Below are 14,776 nucleotides of genomic sequence, written 5' to 3'. Positions count from 1 at the left end.
CTCCCAGGATTTCTGGCAACTTCCAGTGATTTTTTTCATATGTTCTCTATGACCAGCAGGAAAATTCTAGCCAACATTTTGAGTGTTCATCTGTACCAAACAGAAATAATACCTGGGTTACAAATCTGACCAAGATCTAGTCCCTTTCCCTAAAGAGTGTCTAGTGCTTTGTGATGGGCACACAGGCATGATTTTGTTGTTGTTTGGTTGCTCAGTTGTGTCTGACTCTTTGCGACCCCATGGACTACAGCACGCCAGGCTTCCCTGTCTCTCACTGTTTCCCAGAGTTTGTATGATTTTAGTTCATGCGATTACTTTCAGGTATTTTGTTATCAACAGAATCCTTTCTTTAGGTCGAGTCTTGCCTGGTAGCCCACGATAAGTAGTGTGGTTAGGAGTGAAGTCACTCTGAAGCAAAGCTTTAAGGCCCAGAAGCTATTTATTTAGCTTGTTTCAACACTTGGCCAAAAAAAAAAAAAAAAGAAATTACATTGACTTTTAATTTCAGTGAACCTAGCAGGAGACTGGGGAGAAAGGTGTGCACTAGGACACTCAGAGTCTTGAGAGTGTTCTGATTTTATTGTAAGTAAGTAGCAAGTGGTTGAACAGTTCAGAGTTTGGTATCAAAGTCTCAGATTTACATTTTCATATTTTTCTAGATTTGTTGCAAAGAAGGGGTAGTGTCAAAGAGCAGAGACTAGTTGTGGATGGGTGGGACTGAAGTCATCTAGATGAGTGACACTTACCGGAAAAACTTTATCAAAAGTCCAGGCTCTTGCTCAACTCATCCAAAACAATTTGGGTGAGGAACACAAAAGTGCAAAGGAAAAATAAACACACATTCTGAGGCTGAGGAGCAAAGAGAACAAAGTAGCAGTTTATTCAGGGCAGAAGCAAAAGTTAAGGAGAGGAGTGTGGGAGTCCTTTGGACCCAGTGATGCCCCACAGGGTTGTTGATCTGCCTTTTATCTGTAGACCTTTGAATGGGTAGGGGTCTTTTTGATTAGGGATTGAGCATTCACTGAGGGAAGAGCTGATGTACCAGCGTGCATCAGCTCCTGGTCCTGGCATTTTTTTCCTGAAGCCACGCTACAGGTATTCTAAGAGCTGTTTTTCACTTTAAATTTTCCTGCATCAGGCACCACACATGGAAGGTCCTGAATTTATATTGTTCCTGCTCCATGGTTTTCATGCTCAGAGTTTCTTGCTCAGATGCTGCAGAGTTTCTGTTTTAGTTGCCATTCCTTCATGCGTTGTGGTCTCATTAAGAGAAAAAAAAAAAAAAAAAAAAGGAGGTGACTTTGTCTTCTGCCTAATGCCTACACTTGATGAGGCTGTTCCGGGGCCCTGCCCTGTCCTTCCTGCCACAGAGATGGTCTCCTTTAGCGTGGCAGCAGTAAAGATGGAGAAAAACCTAGGAAGTCCAAATTTACATTGAAAATAGAACACTCAGGACCTGCTGTGGAATTGGCTATGGGAGTTTAGGGAATGATGCAACCAGTTCACATCTGAGGTTCTGTCTCAGCAAATATGTACATGGTGGTGAATTTACTGAGATGGATGAAGACTGGAAAGCGGCCAGTCTTCCAGCAGTATCAAGATATCATAGTTAAATACATTGATTTTGAGATTCTTATAAGATATCCATGTAGAAATGTCAAATAGCAGAGAGATGAGGGGAGATCAAACCTCATCAAATCATCAGCATGTAACTGATATTAAAATCCATGGGAATAATAAGAGATATTCACCTCAGAATGCCCATACATATGATTTATTTTTATCTCATTAACATCATTTTAACTAGTTGCTGTTTCAAACTCTTTCAAGAAAATTTAGAAAAGAAGGGGAAAAAAGGCACATAGCTATCTATCAGCCACAAAAACGTGGTACTTATATTTTGGTAGATTGCCTTTTAATTGCTTATCTTCATATTTTGACATTTATATTCATGCTATACATATAAGTATGCATGTTGTATTCTTCTTTTTATGTATATTACCCATTTTATTATTTTATGGAAACTTCTTTTAATATCCACATAAAGAGTCCAGGGACTTCCTTGGTGGCTAGATGGTAAACAATCTGCCTGCAATACAGGAGATATGGGTTCAATACAGATCGTCCTGGGTCCGGACGATCCTGTGGAGAAGGGAATGGCTACCTACTCCAGTATCCTTGCTTAGAGAAATGCCTAGACAGAGGAGCCTGGTGGGCTACAGTCCATGGGGTCACAAAGAATCAGACATGAATGAACAACTAACACTTTCGCTTCATAAAGAGTCCATCAAATGAGAACTTCAGTAGTTTACTTAACCAGTTCTTCATAACGCAGCATTTACATTGTTTACAGTTTTCTTCCATGTGATTAAAAATGTTTCTAAAAGTATCTTTATGGAAAGAATTTCCTACCCTCTATTTCTCACTTTCATATTTAGATTTTCTTATTAGTGTAGATACCCCAGAATGGAATATAATATTTCTGGCCAGGCGTTCTGGACATTAATTAAGATCCTTTATAACTTCCAATGGCACTGCCTAAATTGTCCAATGTAAAGGATTCCCTCACATGTTGGTTCCCTATTTATCTGTGTTGAGCTTTAGGGCTAAAAATAAGTTGTCTCGGTTTAGAAATTTTGTTGACTGGCATTGATCCATTAGTCCGTAAGCAGAAGGGGATAGATGGCTCAATTGTTTACTGCTTTTTTAAAATAAATTTATATAATTCATTATTTTTAATTATTTGAGTGTTTGTTGCTGCTTGGGGGCTTTCTCTAGTTGTTGTGAGCAGGGGCTACTCTTTGTTGCAGCTCACAGGCTTCTCATTCCGGTGACTTCTCTTGTTGCAGAGCACAGGCTCTAGGCACATGGGCTTTGGTAGTTGCAGCACTGGGGCTCTAGGACACGTGGGCTTCAGTAGTTGCGGCACACAAGCTCAGAAGTTGTGGCGCATGGGCTCAGTTGCCCCACATCACGTGGAATCTTCCTGGATGGGGGATCGCACTCATGGCCCCTGCATTGGCAGGCAGATTCCTTTCCACGGGGCCACCAGGGAAGTCTGATTGTTTACTTCTTATTGTCAGTTTGTCTTACCAATCCTAGATATCAAATATAATGTGCTTGTCTCAGAATTATTTTGATGGAAAAAAAGAAAGGATGCGATTTACTGTTTCCAGGTCATCCATCTATTATATACCAACTGAGCAAATAGGAATAGAACCCCAGTGGTTCAAATACCCTCTAATGATACATTTTGAAACTAGATAAATTTTCTCCCAGAGATGCTCAGCTGGCAGTCCTGCATGGCTATGAGAGAACAGTATTGCCTTTAATATTTCTAAAAATACCGTGAACGTTTTCTTAACAATACTCTTTAAAGCTGAAAATAAAGAGACTCCCCAGTGGTACTATTTTGACATCCAAAACTTAGAAAGCAAATCATCTGTGATCTATTTTCTTTATTACTCCCTAAACTAAAATGATAGATCTGCCATCAAAAGTGTTTTTTTTTTAAAACTGAACCCCATTCTGAAAATGATAATGAAGTGCCAGTGATGCAGTAAGCAAAATCAGACGAGTTTGATTTCCCATGTTTGTAATTGTAATTGATTATGGAGGCAGGCGCAGTGTCAGAAGATTGAAGATTGGGTTTTCCATCTGCTGATAACTAACTGATCCACGCAAGCCACTCATTTTGTTGGTGGCTCAGGTTTTACAGTCTTGCAGCATTATTTATTGGATGCATTTTTATGAGCCAGACATTGTGCTACTGACTGAAGAACCACTGAACAAGGTAGCTAGGGCTCTTTGCTCTCATTAGACTTACAGTTTAGGAGAAAGACATATACTTATATAAATGCGTAAAGCATGATGCATTTTAATGATTGGAGGGAAGAGGGCCTTGTGGGAGCAGCTAGAAGGAGAGGTAGCTTAGAGAGTTGGATGGAGAGTGGGTTTTCAGGAGATGGACCCCATCAAGGGAAAGGATAGGCTGGAAAGGGAAGCTCAGATATTTCACATGGGAAGAGCAGTATGTACAAATTCTTGGCAGCTAGAGAGAGGAGATGGTTTCTAAAATATATGTAGAAAAAATATTTCTTCTTCACTTGTTTTCCTACACTGACATGTAATTCTTAAATTCATATTGCATTTTTAAAAAGCTTTATTTACTTTTAATTGGTGGATTAAATTACAATTTTGTGTTGGTTTGTGCTGTTCAACAATGTGAATCATTCATAATCATAATATAATCATTCATAATTATAATACTCTTTAAAGCTGAAAATAAAGAAACTCGCCAGTGGGTACTATTTTGACATTATATATATCCCCTTCCTGTTAAGCCTCTCTCCCCTTCCCCCCATTCCACCCCTCTAGGTCATCACAGAGCGCCAGGCTGGGCTCCCTTTGTTATTTAGCAACTTCCCACTATCTGTTTTACACATGATAGTATATATATGTCAAGTCGTCATATATATATACTACTTTCTCAAGTCGTCCCACCCTCACCTTCCCCCACTGTGTCCACAACACAATTCTCAACTAAGTTCATCAGTAGCGTTTTTCTAAATTCCATATATATGCATTAATATAGAATACTTGTTTTTTTCTTCCTGACTTCTTTCAGCCTGTATAAGAGGCTCTAGTTTCATCCACCTCATTACAACTGACTCAAATTTGTGCCTTTTAATGGCTGAGTAATACTCCATTGACTAAATTTACCACAATTTCTTTATCCATTCATCTGTCGATGGACATCTAGGTTGCATTCATGCCCTTGCTATTGTAAATAGTGCTGCAGTGAACATTGGGGTATATATGTCTTTTAGAATTGCAGTTTTCTCGGGGTATTTATGCCCAGTAGTGGGATTGGTGGGTCATATGGAATTTCCCAGGCACAAAATTATTTTATGTTATGATTTTAGATTGGTAACTTAAATAATATATGTCATGAAATGAGCATCTCGACTTGGACTTCAGAGAGTATAAATATTTTATATTGTTGTTCAGTTGCTAAGTTGTGTCCAATTCTGTGACCCCATGGACTGCAGTACGCTATGCTTCCCTGTCCTTCACCATCTCCTGGAGTTTGCTCAAACTCATGTCTTATAGGTCTACTTTTTTACCTTTGTATTGATCAATACAAATTAGATTTAATGACATACCAATACCACATATAGTCATTACACAGCATCTTATAAACAAAGTAAAATATTAACTGAATACAAATAAAATTGATGTAGTCCTAGAAGTCTGTGACTCTAAGCTCTGTTACAGATACTTTCATGGCAAGCTTCACATTTGTGTTTTGCACACACAGGAGCTGAAGGACCCTCACTGTCGAGATGAGATGGCAGCCGCTCGAGGAGCTCTGAAGAAGAACGCCACAATGCTGTACACAGCCTCCCAAGCTTTTCTCCGCCACCCAGACGTTGCTGCCACCAGAGCCAACCGAGATTACGTGTTCAAACAAGTCCAGGAGGCCATTGCCGGCATCTCCAATGCTGCTCAAGCTACCTCTCCCACCGATGAAGCCAAAGGCCACACAGGCATTGGGGAGCTGGCTGCGGCTCTGAACGAGTTTGATGTAAGCATCTGGGGATGTATCCAGAAGGGAGTGTGTTTTCACTGAGAAAACGTATTAGGGATGAAGGGATACCAAGATAGTATTGATTTACCTCTTTTGGAGGCTTATAATAATAAGATATGTCACTCTTACTAGGAATCTGACATCTTGGTAGAAACCTAGTACTGGTCTTTGAAGGAACTGACAACTATATTTAAGAACCTGATTGCATTCAAGCAGAAACCCTGAATACTGTAACTTTCCTTACTGTTATAGTAAGGACAGTTTTTAATTTGCCAGTTTATCTTCATTATTAAGGGTTTCTGCTATGGGTCAGTGAGTAAAGAATCCGCCTACAATGCAGGAGACATGCAGGTTTGATCCCTGGGTCAGGTCAGGAAGATCCCCTTGGGGAGGAACCCAGCAGACTACAGTCCAAAGGGTCCCAAAGAATCAGACACGACTGAGTGACTAAGCACACAGCACTTCATTATTGAAGAGGCAAATGTCCTAGGCAATGTAGGTGTACAGTACCCGTATGCTGTGTCTGAGTAAAGGATTGCTCTCAGTTTCTTGATTTTTCAGTCCCTGGCGATCAAACTCCATTGTTCTCTCGTCCTATCCAGGATCCCGTTCTTCCTTGCATCAGCACTGCCTCACCCGCCCCAGGTGGCACCTCTGCTAGTCCCCTGAATGACTCACATTCTGAACCTGCTGTTCCTAGGGGTGTGTCCCAATGAGGGAAGCAGTGGAAGGAGGGCTCAGTGAGCCTGGGTATATTTGAGGCAACAAAATGAGCTGGAAGGATGCCTGTCATCAACGGTCCAGGGTAACAGCTCTCACCACTCCTGGGTCAGGATATGGCCCATCTGTGAGAAGTTGGAATTCAGTTGAGTTTTTCTCATGTTCAGTGAGAGCCTATATGTGTTGTGAGCTACAGACATTTGTAAATAATTAGCATCTGCTTTTAAGAGTTATGTTTTCCTGTAGAGGAGAAAAAGGACAAAGAATGAACCAAGACTCTAAATGATAAAATACAATGTAACAGAAATTCACAGGAGAAAAATCAGTTATTTAACATCTGTGTAAAAAAATAATGATTTTGCTCTTGGATATGTAGACATGAATTTTTGGCAGGAGATGATTGACTGCATGTTAGAAAAGAGGACCAGGAGGAAATGATAGTTAAAGGCATGGAAATGGATGATACAAAGGAGAGATAATTATAACACTTTGTATACAGATAAGGGCTTCCCTAGTGGCTCAGTAAAGAATCCTCCTGAGATGTAGGAGACCCAGGTTTGATCCCTGGGTGTGGAAGATCCCCTGGAGAAGGGAAATGCTACCCATTCTAGTGTTCTTGCCTGGAGAATCCCATAGATAGAGGAGCCTGAAGTCCATGGGGTGGCAAAGAGCCAGACATGACTGAATGACTAAGCACGCACACATACCCAGATAATTGGCATACACAGATAATTCTTCCCTGTTTTCACAGATGGCTCTCCTCGTTCCCTTATTTTTTTAAGTTAGTCAAAGAAATATACATACATATTGAACTCAGACTATGTATTATTTCCAAAGTATTTTATAAGGATTAATTGTAATAAATTTCAAGTATTTACCAGAAATTGGGCCTTAATATGTAGTGTATTCACAAAGGTTTAGGAGACAACATAAAATTCATTAGAACTAATAAGACACTTCAATAAGTTTATGAGTTTTAAAATAAACGTATAAAAGTCACTAGATTTCCATACTGTAAAAAAAAAAAAATGAAATAATGGAAAAGAGATCCTGTTTACAAAATGAACAGTAAAAACAATACTTTTATTTTACTTAATTTACAAAATTATTATTTTAATACGTAATTTTATTATAGATGCTAGAAATAATCCTGGTACAGATATAGAGGACATAAGAGAGGAAATTGAATTACTCTACTAAGGGGTGAATGAGTGAGTGAAAGTCGCTTAGTTGTGTCCGACTCTGTGATCCCATGGACGGTAGCCTGCCAGGCTCCTCTGGCCATGAAATTCTCCAGGCAGGAATACTGTAGTGGGTTACCATTCTCTTCTCTGGGGGATCTTCCTGATCCAGGGGTAGAACCTAGGTATCCCACATTGCAGGCCGATTCTTTACCATCAGAGCCAGTAGGGAAACCTTTACCAGGGGTAAGTTTTCCTTTTTGGTAAAAGATGTCAGGGTCCAAGGTAGGAAAAACTATTGACCATATCAATTTTTGTAAGATTCATACAGTCCCTATAAAAATTCTAAGAGGGTGTTTTTTTGGAACTTGATAGAGTGATGATAAGGGTTTTTTGTTGGTTTGTTTTTCTGGAATATAAGTGGATGAACCCACAATTTAAGGAAACAAAAGTGAGTAGGTCATGCACTTAGATATTAACACATTATAATGCCATATTTTTAGTGAGTACATTAGACGAAAAATGTCTCATCGGTTAAACAGAATAGAAAATTACAATGTCAAATACAAAATTATTTCATGAAATGATGCTTTTTTTTTTTGAAATGGTGCTTTTTAAAATTAAGAATAGGTAGATTATTTAGATTTTGATCAATTGCAGTATACTCATAGTTTATTTTATAATAAAAAAGTAAACAGTAAAACCTAAGTGAGGACCTGGTAATAATGTAGCGGTGCACATACAGAGGACTCTCTTGAAGGACAGTCCAGACACTTCAGTAGCTGCCACCTTCTTCCCAAGAACGTGATGCCTGCAGCTTCCCGTTCTCATTCTCGATCTCGATCTCGATCTTGATCTCAATCTCGATGATTTTCATTCAAAGGAGCCTTTGCTGCTGCTGCTGCTAAGTCACTTCAGTTGTGTCCGACTCTGTGCAACCCCATAGACAGCAGCCCACCAGGCTCCCCTGTCCCTGGGATTCTCCAGGCAAGAATACTGGAGTGGGTTGCCATTTCCTTCTCCAATGCATGAAAGTGAAAAGTGAAAGTGAAGTCGCTCAGTCATGTCCGACTCTTAGCGACCCCATGGACTGCAGCCCACCAGGCTCCTCCGTCCATGGGATCCTCCAGGCAAGAGTACTGGAGTGGGGTGCCATTGCCTTCTCCAAAAAGGAGCCTTTAGCCACAGTGAATTTAACAATCGAGGCATCACTGGGTATTATACCTTTAGACTCAGAAGATAAAAACTTAAGGCCATATGGGGAAAATCTATTAGTAAAATATGTTGATATACTTTCCACCTGTTCTAATAGGGTGGCATCTGCTCATGCTGGACAAGCAAGGCTTTGGGAAATTAACACATGAATATAATAATTGAAGTTATTTTTAAAAATAATAAATGTCTAAAAAATTAACTAATTCACTAATTATATTTTGTTAACTTTATATATCATTATACATATTAACTAGGTGGTTTATTCTTACATTAAGTATATGTAAACTAAGTCATTGTATATTCTATTAGCTAAGTATATTAACCAAATAATATTCTATTATTAAATGGCTATTAGTTCTCAAGCTATGTAAATTGCATAAAGCATTATTTAATGTCTAAAATTTTGTTTCTCAGATGTTGACAAAAATCAACATGTGGAACTGTCTCAATTAGCGGTAGAATTAGATACTAATTCCATTTGGTGTGGATCCCTAAAAACAGTTATTTAATAAATGAAATTAATTTCAGTACCTTCTCAAAAGTAATAATGCTACCACTGGTGTAATGCTACACCAAAAAATCTGGATAGCACTTAACGATATTTGAAATTTTCTCACTAAAAATAATGTTTTATTGCTCTTTACTTTGTAACAAAATTACAGATTTCTCTTCCATATTTACATAATGAATATTTTAGCATTTTTTATTTCCCAGGCATATTGGCTTGAAATTGATTTAGAATTCACAGGCATCTGTCTTGAATTCTAAATGCTATTCTCAGATATTAAACAAATTGATATTACATTGGATGAGAAACTCACTCAGACTTCCTGTGATTTACTTTTCTGGTAACATTCCTTCCTGATGCTTGGTTTAATGCTTGCCAAGGTAATAGGAATTTGAAAAAGTCAAACAACTTTGAGATTCTGAAGTAAAAGGAACCATATAAATAGAAAACACATTTTCAGTCGTCTCCTGATGTTGAAGTCCATTTCATAATAATAGTCATCATTGTGTCAAACAGTTTTTCAAGAGGTAGGATGCAGAAGTGGCTTTGAGTTTCTTAGTAAATTAAGTACAAGGGAAAAATTAATATTTTTGCCTTCATCTAAAATTATAGGATTGATTTTTACCTGGGTAGTTATAATTAGATCTCAATGATTGGTGATTGATTTTCTGGTGCTGTTATCCTGTCTACATGAATAGTTGCTGTAGTGATTTATGCAATAAAAGACTGAAGTAAAAAACCCAGTATTTTAACAACTTGAAACTGTTAAGACAGTCTCTAATGATACAACAGCAAAAAGTAAAATGACTGCTAATCAGTGGCACTGTCAGCCTCTATTTAAAATGTGGCAGTTTGAGGTAGTTAATTTTATCTAGTGAAACTATCTACTGGGGGATACTGGAAAGAGCTTAGAAAAATGTAATGACTGCTCAGAAGTAAATCATGTTATAATGTCAATGCTGACTACTGGAAAACTTTCAAGAATGGGAGAGAGGAGAATGAAAAATTATTCCTACAGAATTTCCTTAAAAGAAAAAAGAACGTACCATATCTTATTTTCTGAAACTTTCTTTTATAGATAAAGATGCTTTCCAAATATGGAAAATCACACCATTCATGACCTAGTCTTTAAAATCAATAGCTATTTCTCTTTTATTTTCTTTTAAATCAGACAATTCCTCTAATCTTAATTTCAGTTTCCTCTCATCTTAAATGTTCTGGTTGTGTTTTTGCTTCTTTCTTCTCCCATTTCACTTGGGAATTTGCTTGATTAGTAATTCTATTTTTCTTTCATGTTCAGTTTCTCCTTATGCACTTGTTCAGTCCCCTCAGCCTGTAGAAAAATGTATTCTATAACCAAAAAAGAAAATGAAATAAAATTGACTACCATAATTAACCATATTCTCATATTTCACTTTTTTTTTTTTTTTTTTTTCGTTTAGTGTTAAGGAGTGATTCCAATCTACTTGCTGCTTACTGGCTGTTACCTCTTTCAGCTTGTCATCTGCTCCTGTCTCTCCTCTATGTCCTCATATGTCCACTATGTCTGAGGGTCTCGGGGGACCCTGCATTCATGGAACCTTTGCACTCTTATTCTTTAGTTCTTGACTGCTTCAACTTGGGAGGGAGGAAGGTGTTGAATAGTATTAACTATACTTTCCCTTTCACTGTATTACTTCTTATTTGCAAGATTTAAATCTGTGCCTGAGAAGTAGGACAGTCTGGTCACAACCACATTGAGCTGAAATGTCATCATGACATACATACTCTATGTGAGCTATGTATTTCCGCCTAATTTTTCATACCTCCCATCTACTTTCTCATGTTTTCTTCTTTTTTTCCTCCTTCTATTTAAATGTATTTTCTTTTCTTGATCTAGTTTCAGTTTTCTCACTGATCTGGTGTTCAGTGGATGGAAATGTTGGAATGTGAAAGTGAGAAATGATGTGACGCCTATATTACAGGTGGATGAGGGTGGCAAGGGAATGTAATCCGACATGGTGAAGGGACTGAGTAGGAGAGAATTGTCACTCCCCAGGCAGCCAGTGCTCCAGTGTTCACTCCCTAGAGTGACTTCAACTGTGTGCTGGTCTCAGTGGGTGTGCTCATATTCCAGAATATCTAGTCCAAAGAAAGAGGTGAAGCAGAAGGATTCCAGGTGGCAGCAGTCATTTCAGGACACCAGCTCCTAAAATGGGGTCATGGAGAAGAAGTTTCTGGGTATCTGATAGTAATAGCAACCCTGGATTTGGGTTTGGGATCCAGTTGGAATATAGCTCCAGTGGAGAGCTGGAGGGTTATTAGATCACTTAAGTCAGAGGCCCACATACCTGACCTCAGAGATCTGTGTTGAATGAATCTGAAGAAGTAGAGTTTCTTTTTTGACTCTCTTCTCCAAATATCACTCTTTGCCTTTTAGAATAGGAAATTATTTGTTATTATTATTACTAGGCCCAGATGGATGCTCCTGGGCAAGTATGGGTCCCTTAAGGACTCATGAACCAAAATTATGACTGGCTCATAGATTCTCAAAGGGTTTTATTGCTTCATGATTTCTACAACATCAGGTAAGCACGGAGGCCACCATGAAAAAGACATTTTACTGAGCATCTTGTTCAGTCCCTTCCCAGTTCTAACCCTCCCTTTTGCTGTGGAAATCAACGTAGTTATTTATCAGAAAGGCTTACCCCAGGCCTCCTCTCCTTCTCTGATGTTCTGTACAGTCATTCCTACTGAAATCTGGGAACCTTCATGTTTGGCTAAGAAGATAAGTTTTCTGTGTATTTCTTTACATGAGAGTGAGGGTGGAGAGAGAAGAGGAGCAGACCCCATCAGAATACTATAAACACACTGGCAGGAAAGGATTAGCAAGGTAGAGGCCAAATGCGTAAAAATGAAAGCCAGTAAGCATGACCGCTTAGCTTTTGGAAAGCAATTTCAGATTTCTAATTCAGGTACTAATAAGATAGGGCAGACAAGCTTGGCAATTTTCTGCTTCTCTGAGTTCATGCCAATATTTTTGAAGGCTTAATGTCTGTACAGTTATATGTGTTAATTTTTAATGCTTTTATTAAGTATTAAGTGCTTGATACTTAAAAATGCCCTCTACTGTATTCCTATGAGGTGATTCCCACTTAATGGCTATTGGAAGTAGCCTAGGATTTTGGTAAGAGCTCAGAACTTGGATTCAGGTATCTGGCTACTACTTCAAACCCTGTAAGTAACTAAGGATATGTGAACTTAAGTTACTGAGATAGCAACTCTAGGCCTTGGAATAAGGTTTCAGTATAGGAGAGCTAAGAGAGGTCATAAAGGTGTAAAGGAGAAATGCTTACTGAACAGCTATAGTTACTGCAGTGTTAAATGCTGCCATATCATATACACCTACATGCATAGTAGGCACCTAACCTGTGTGTGTGACAGAGAGGGGGCTGTGTGAAGCTGGAGGGAGCTTCTGGAGCCCTGTAGGCCATGCAGGGCCCTGGGCTTCAAACTGGAGGCATTAGGGAGTGGCTGGTGATCTAAGCAGAGGGATGCCTGGTCAGATTTGTGTTTTCACATATCCCTCAGGACTTCCTCAGAGAAGGCAATGGCATCCCACTCCAGTACTCTTGCCTGGAAAATCCCATGGATGGAGGAGCCTGGTAGGCTGCAGTCCATTGGGCTGCTAAGAGTCAAACATGATTGAGCGACTTCACTTTCACTTTTCACTTTCATGCATTGGAGAAGGAAATGGCAACCCACTCCAGTGTTTTTGCCTGGAGAATCCCAGGGACAGGGAAGCTTGGTGGGCTGCCATCTATGGGGTCGCACAGAGTCAGACATGACTGAAGTGACTTAGCAGCAGCAGCAGCAGCAGCAGCAGCAGCAGGACTTCCTTGGTGGCTAAGACAGTAAAGCGTCTGCCTGCAATGCGGGAGACGTAAGTTCAATCCCTGGGTCGGGAAGGTCTCCTGGAGAAGGAGATGGCAGCCCACTCCAGTATTCTTGCCTGGAAAATCCCATGGACTGAGGAGCCTGGTAGGCTATAGTCAGTCCGTGGGGTTACAAAGAGTCGGGTTACAACTGAGCGACTTCACTTTTGCTTTTGGCTGCAAGGTGGAGAATGGATTTGAAAAGGGCAAAGCTGCGGTATACGAAAGTGATTAGAGTGAGAGGTTATGCATGTCAGTACATTGTGGGAGCAGAAATGGGAAGAAGTGTATGTATCTGAACCATGTTGAAGGAGCATAATCAATATACCTTGAGAACCATACTTCTTATTTTCATATATCCAAATAATTAATGTAAGATTTAATTATTCAAACAAATAAACAAGCAAACATTTTTATAATTCCAACTGGGACATCTTGAGAACTTTCAGCCCTTTGTGGGATATTTGATTTTTTTATATAATATAACTTTCTTGCATTGATTTATTTTTTTCCCTGGCTTTTAATTTACAGTCCCACCAATATGACTATTAAATGCCTAGTAATTTATGGATATATATTTTGAATTTTTTTAATCCAAATTCTACAACATCTAGGATTTTTCTAATTTAGTTTAAGCTATTTAGGTTTAAGTGAAAGTGAGAGTGAAGTCGCTCAGTTGTGTCCGACTCTTTGCGACCCCATGGACTGTAGCCTACCTCCATCTATGGGATTTTCCAGGCAATAGTACGGGAGTAGGTTGCCATTTCCTTCTCCAGGGGATCTTCCCGACCCAGAGATTGAACCCGGGTCTCCCGCATTGTAGGCAGATGCTTTACCATCTGAGCCACCAGAGCTCCAAATTAGCATGCATTTATTAGTGTTTATTTTACTTTTAAAAAACAACAACAGACTATTACACACCTTTTTTAAAAAGTGGAGAACTTTTCCCATGTGTTAGGACATAATATCAGTAACTAGAAGGTAGAAGACCCAGCAAGTCTCATATCTTCTCCCTATGGACTATCTCTGAATTTATCTGCCCTGGTTTCACTCTGGAAACTAAACTCACCAAAATAGCCTTGCTAGCCAGAAACAAGCAGTGGTGTTTTTAGCATTCTTTACTATGCACTGACATCTGGTGGTCAAATAGAATATTAAGTCATACTCCAGTGAGTTTCTTTCTACTTGTAAGTGTAGCACAAACTAAATCCATCCTACATGGCCCAAACTCAGGGGATGCAAGAAGGTGCAGTTGGCCCTCAGAGAATTGTTAGTCTGCCTGTGATACCTTTCTGTACACTAACTTTATGCAATGGATGTTGCATTAATCCGTTTTTGAAGTTTGTAGCCCTGGGGTGGCAGTAAAGATAGATACAGATGCAGATTATAACAAGAGATGCTCAGGGCAGGTGGAGAGTTTGGGGTGGTTCTGTTGGCAGAGCATGAGACAGTCAGCCAGCATCTGGGACAAGGTATTCTTCCTGAGCAAGAAAGCAGAGACCCATTTATCTGGCTTCATCATTTATCATTGAGAAATCTTATTCTGGAATATTGATACCTCTCATATCCTCTTGCTTCCAAGAAAATTTAACTTTTTTAAGGTGTAATAAGCCTAAGAGTATTTCCTGATAGCATCATTTGCTTTTAT

General features: G+C 39.2%; 1 protein-coding gene across 8 annotated transcripts in view; it reads left to right on the top strand.

Annotated features, from left to right (window-relative positions):
- LOC129623203 (catenin alpha-2) overlaps positions 1 to 14,776 on the top strand; it is a 674,017-nt gene that overhangs the window by 466,758 nt on the left and 192,483 nt on the right. For 7 of the 8 annotated variants that reach the window (XM_055540375.1, XM_055540376.1, XM_055540383.1 and 4 more), the window contains one exon: positions 5,321 to 5,587. In XM_055540375.1, the coding sequence (XP_055396350.1) occupies positions 5,321 to 5,587 (267 nt within the window). Of the gene's footprint in view, positions 1 to 5,320; positions 5,588 to 6,192; positions 7,326 to 14,776 lie in introns of those variants that run through there. The other variant, XM_055540381.1, reaches the window with a different exon arrangement.

The sequence above is a fragment of the Bubalus kerabau genome, chromosome 11 (genome assembly GCF_029407905.1).
Source record: "Bubalus kerabau isolate K-KA32 ecotype Philippines breed swamp buffalo chromosome 11, PCC_UOA_SB_1v2, whole genome shotgun sequence".
NCBI classification, from domain to species: domain Eukaryota; kingdom Metazoa; phylum Chordata; class Mammalia; order Artiodactyla; family Bovidae; genus Bubalus; species Bubalus kerabau.
This window is presented reverse-complemented; position numbering and strand designations above follow the sequence as displayed.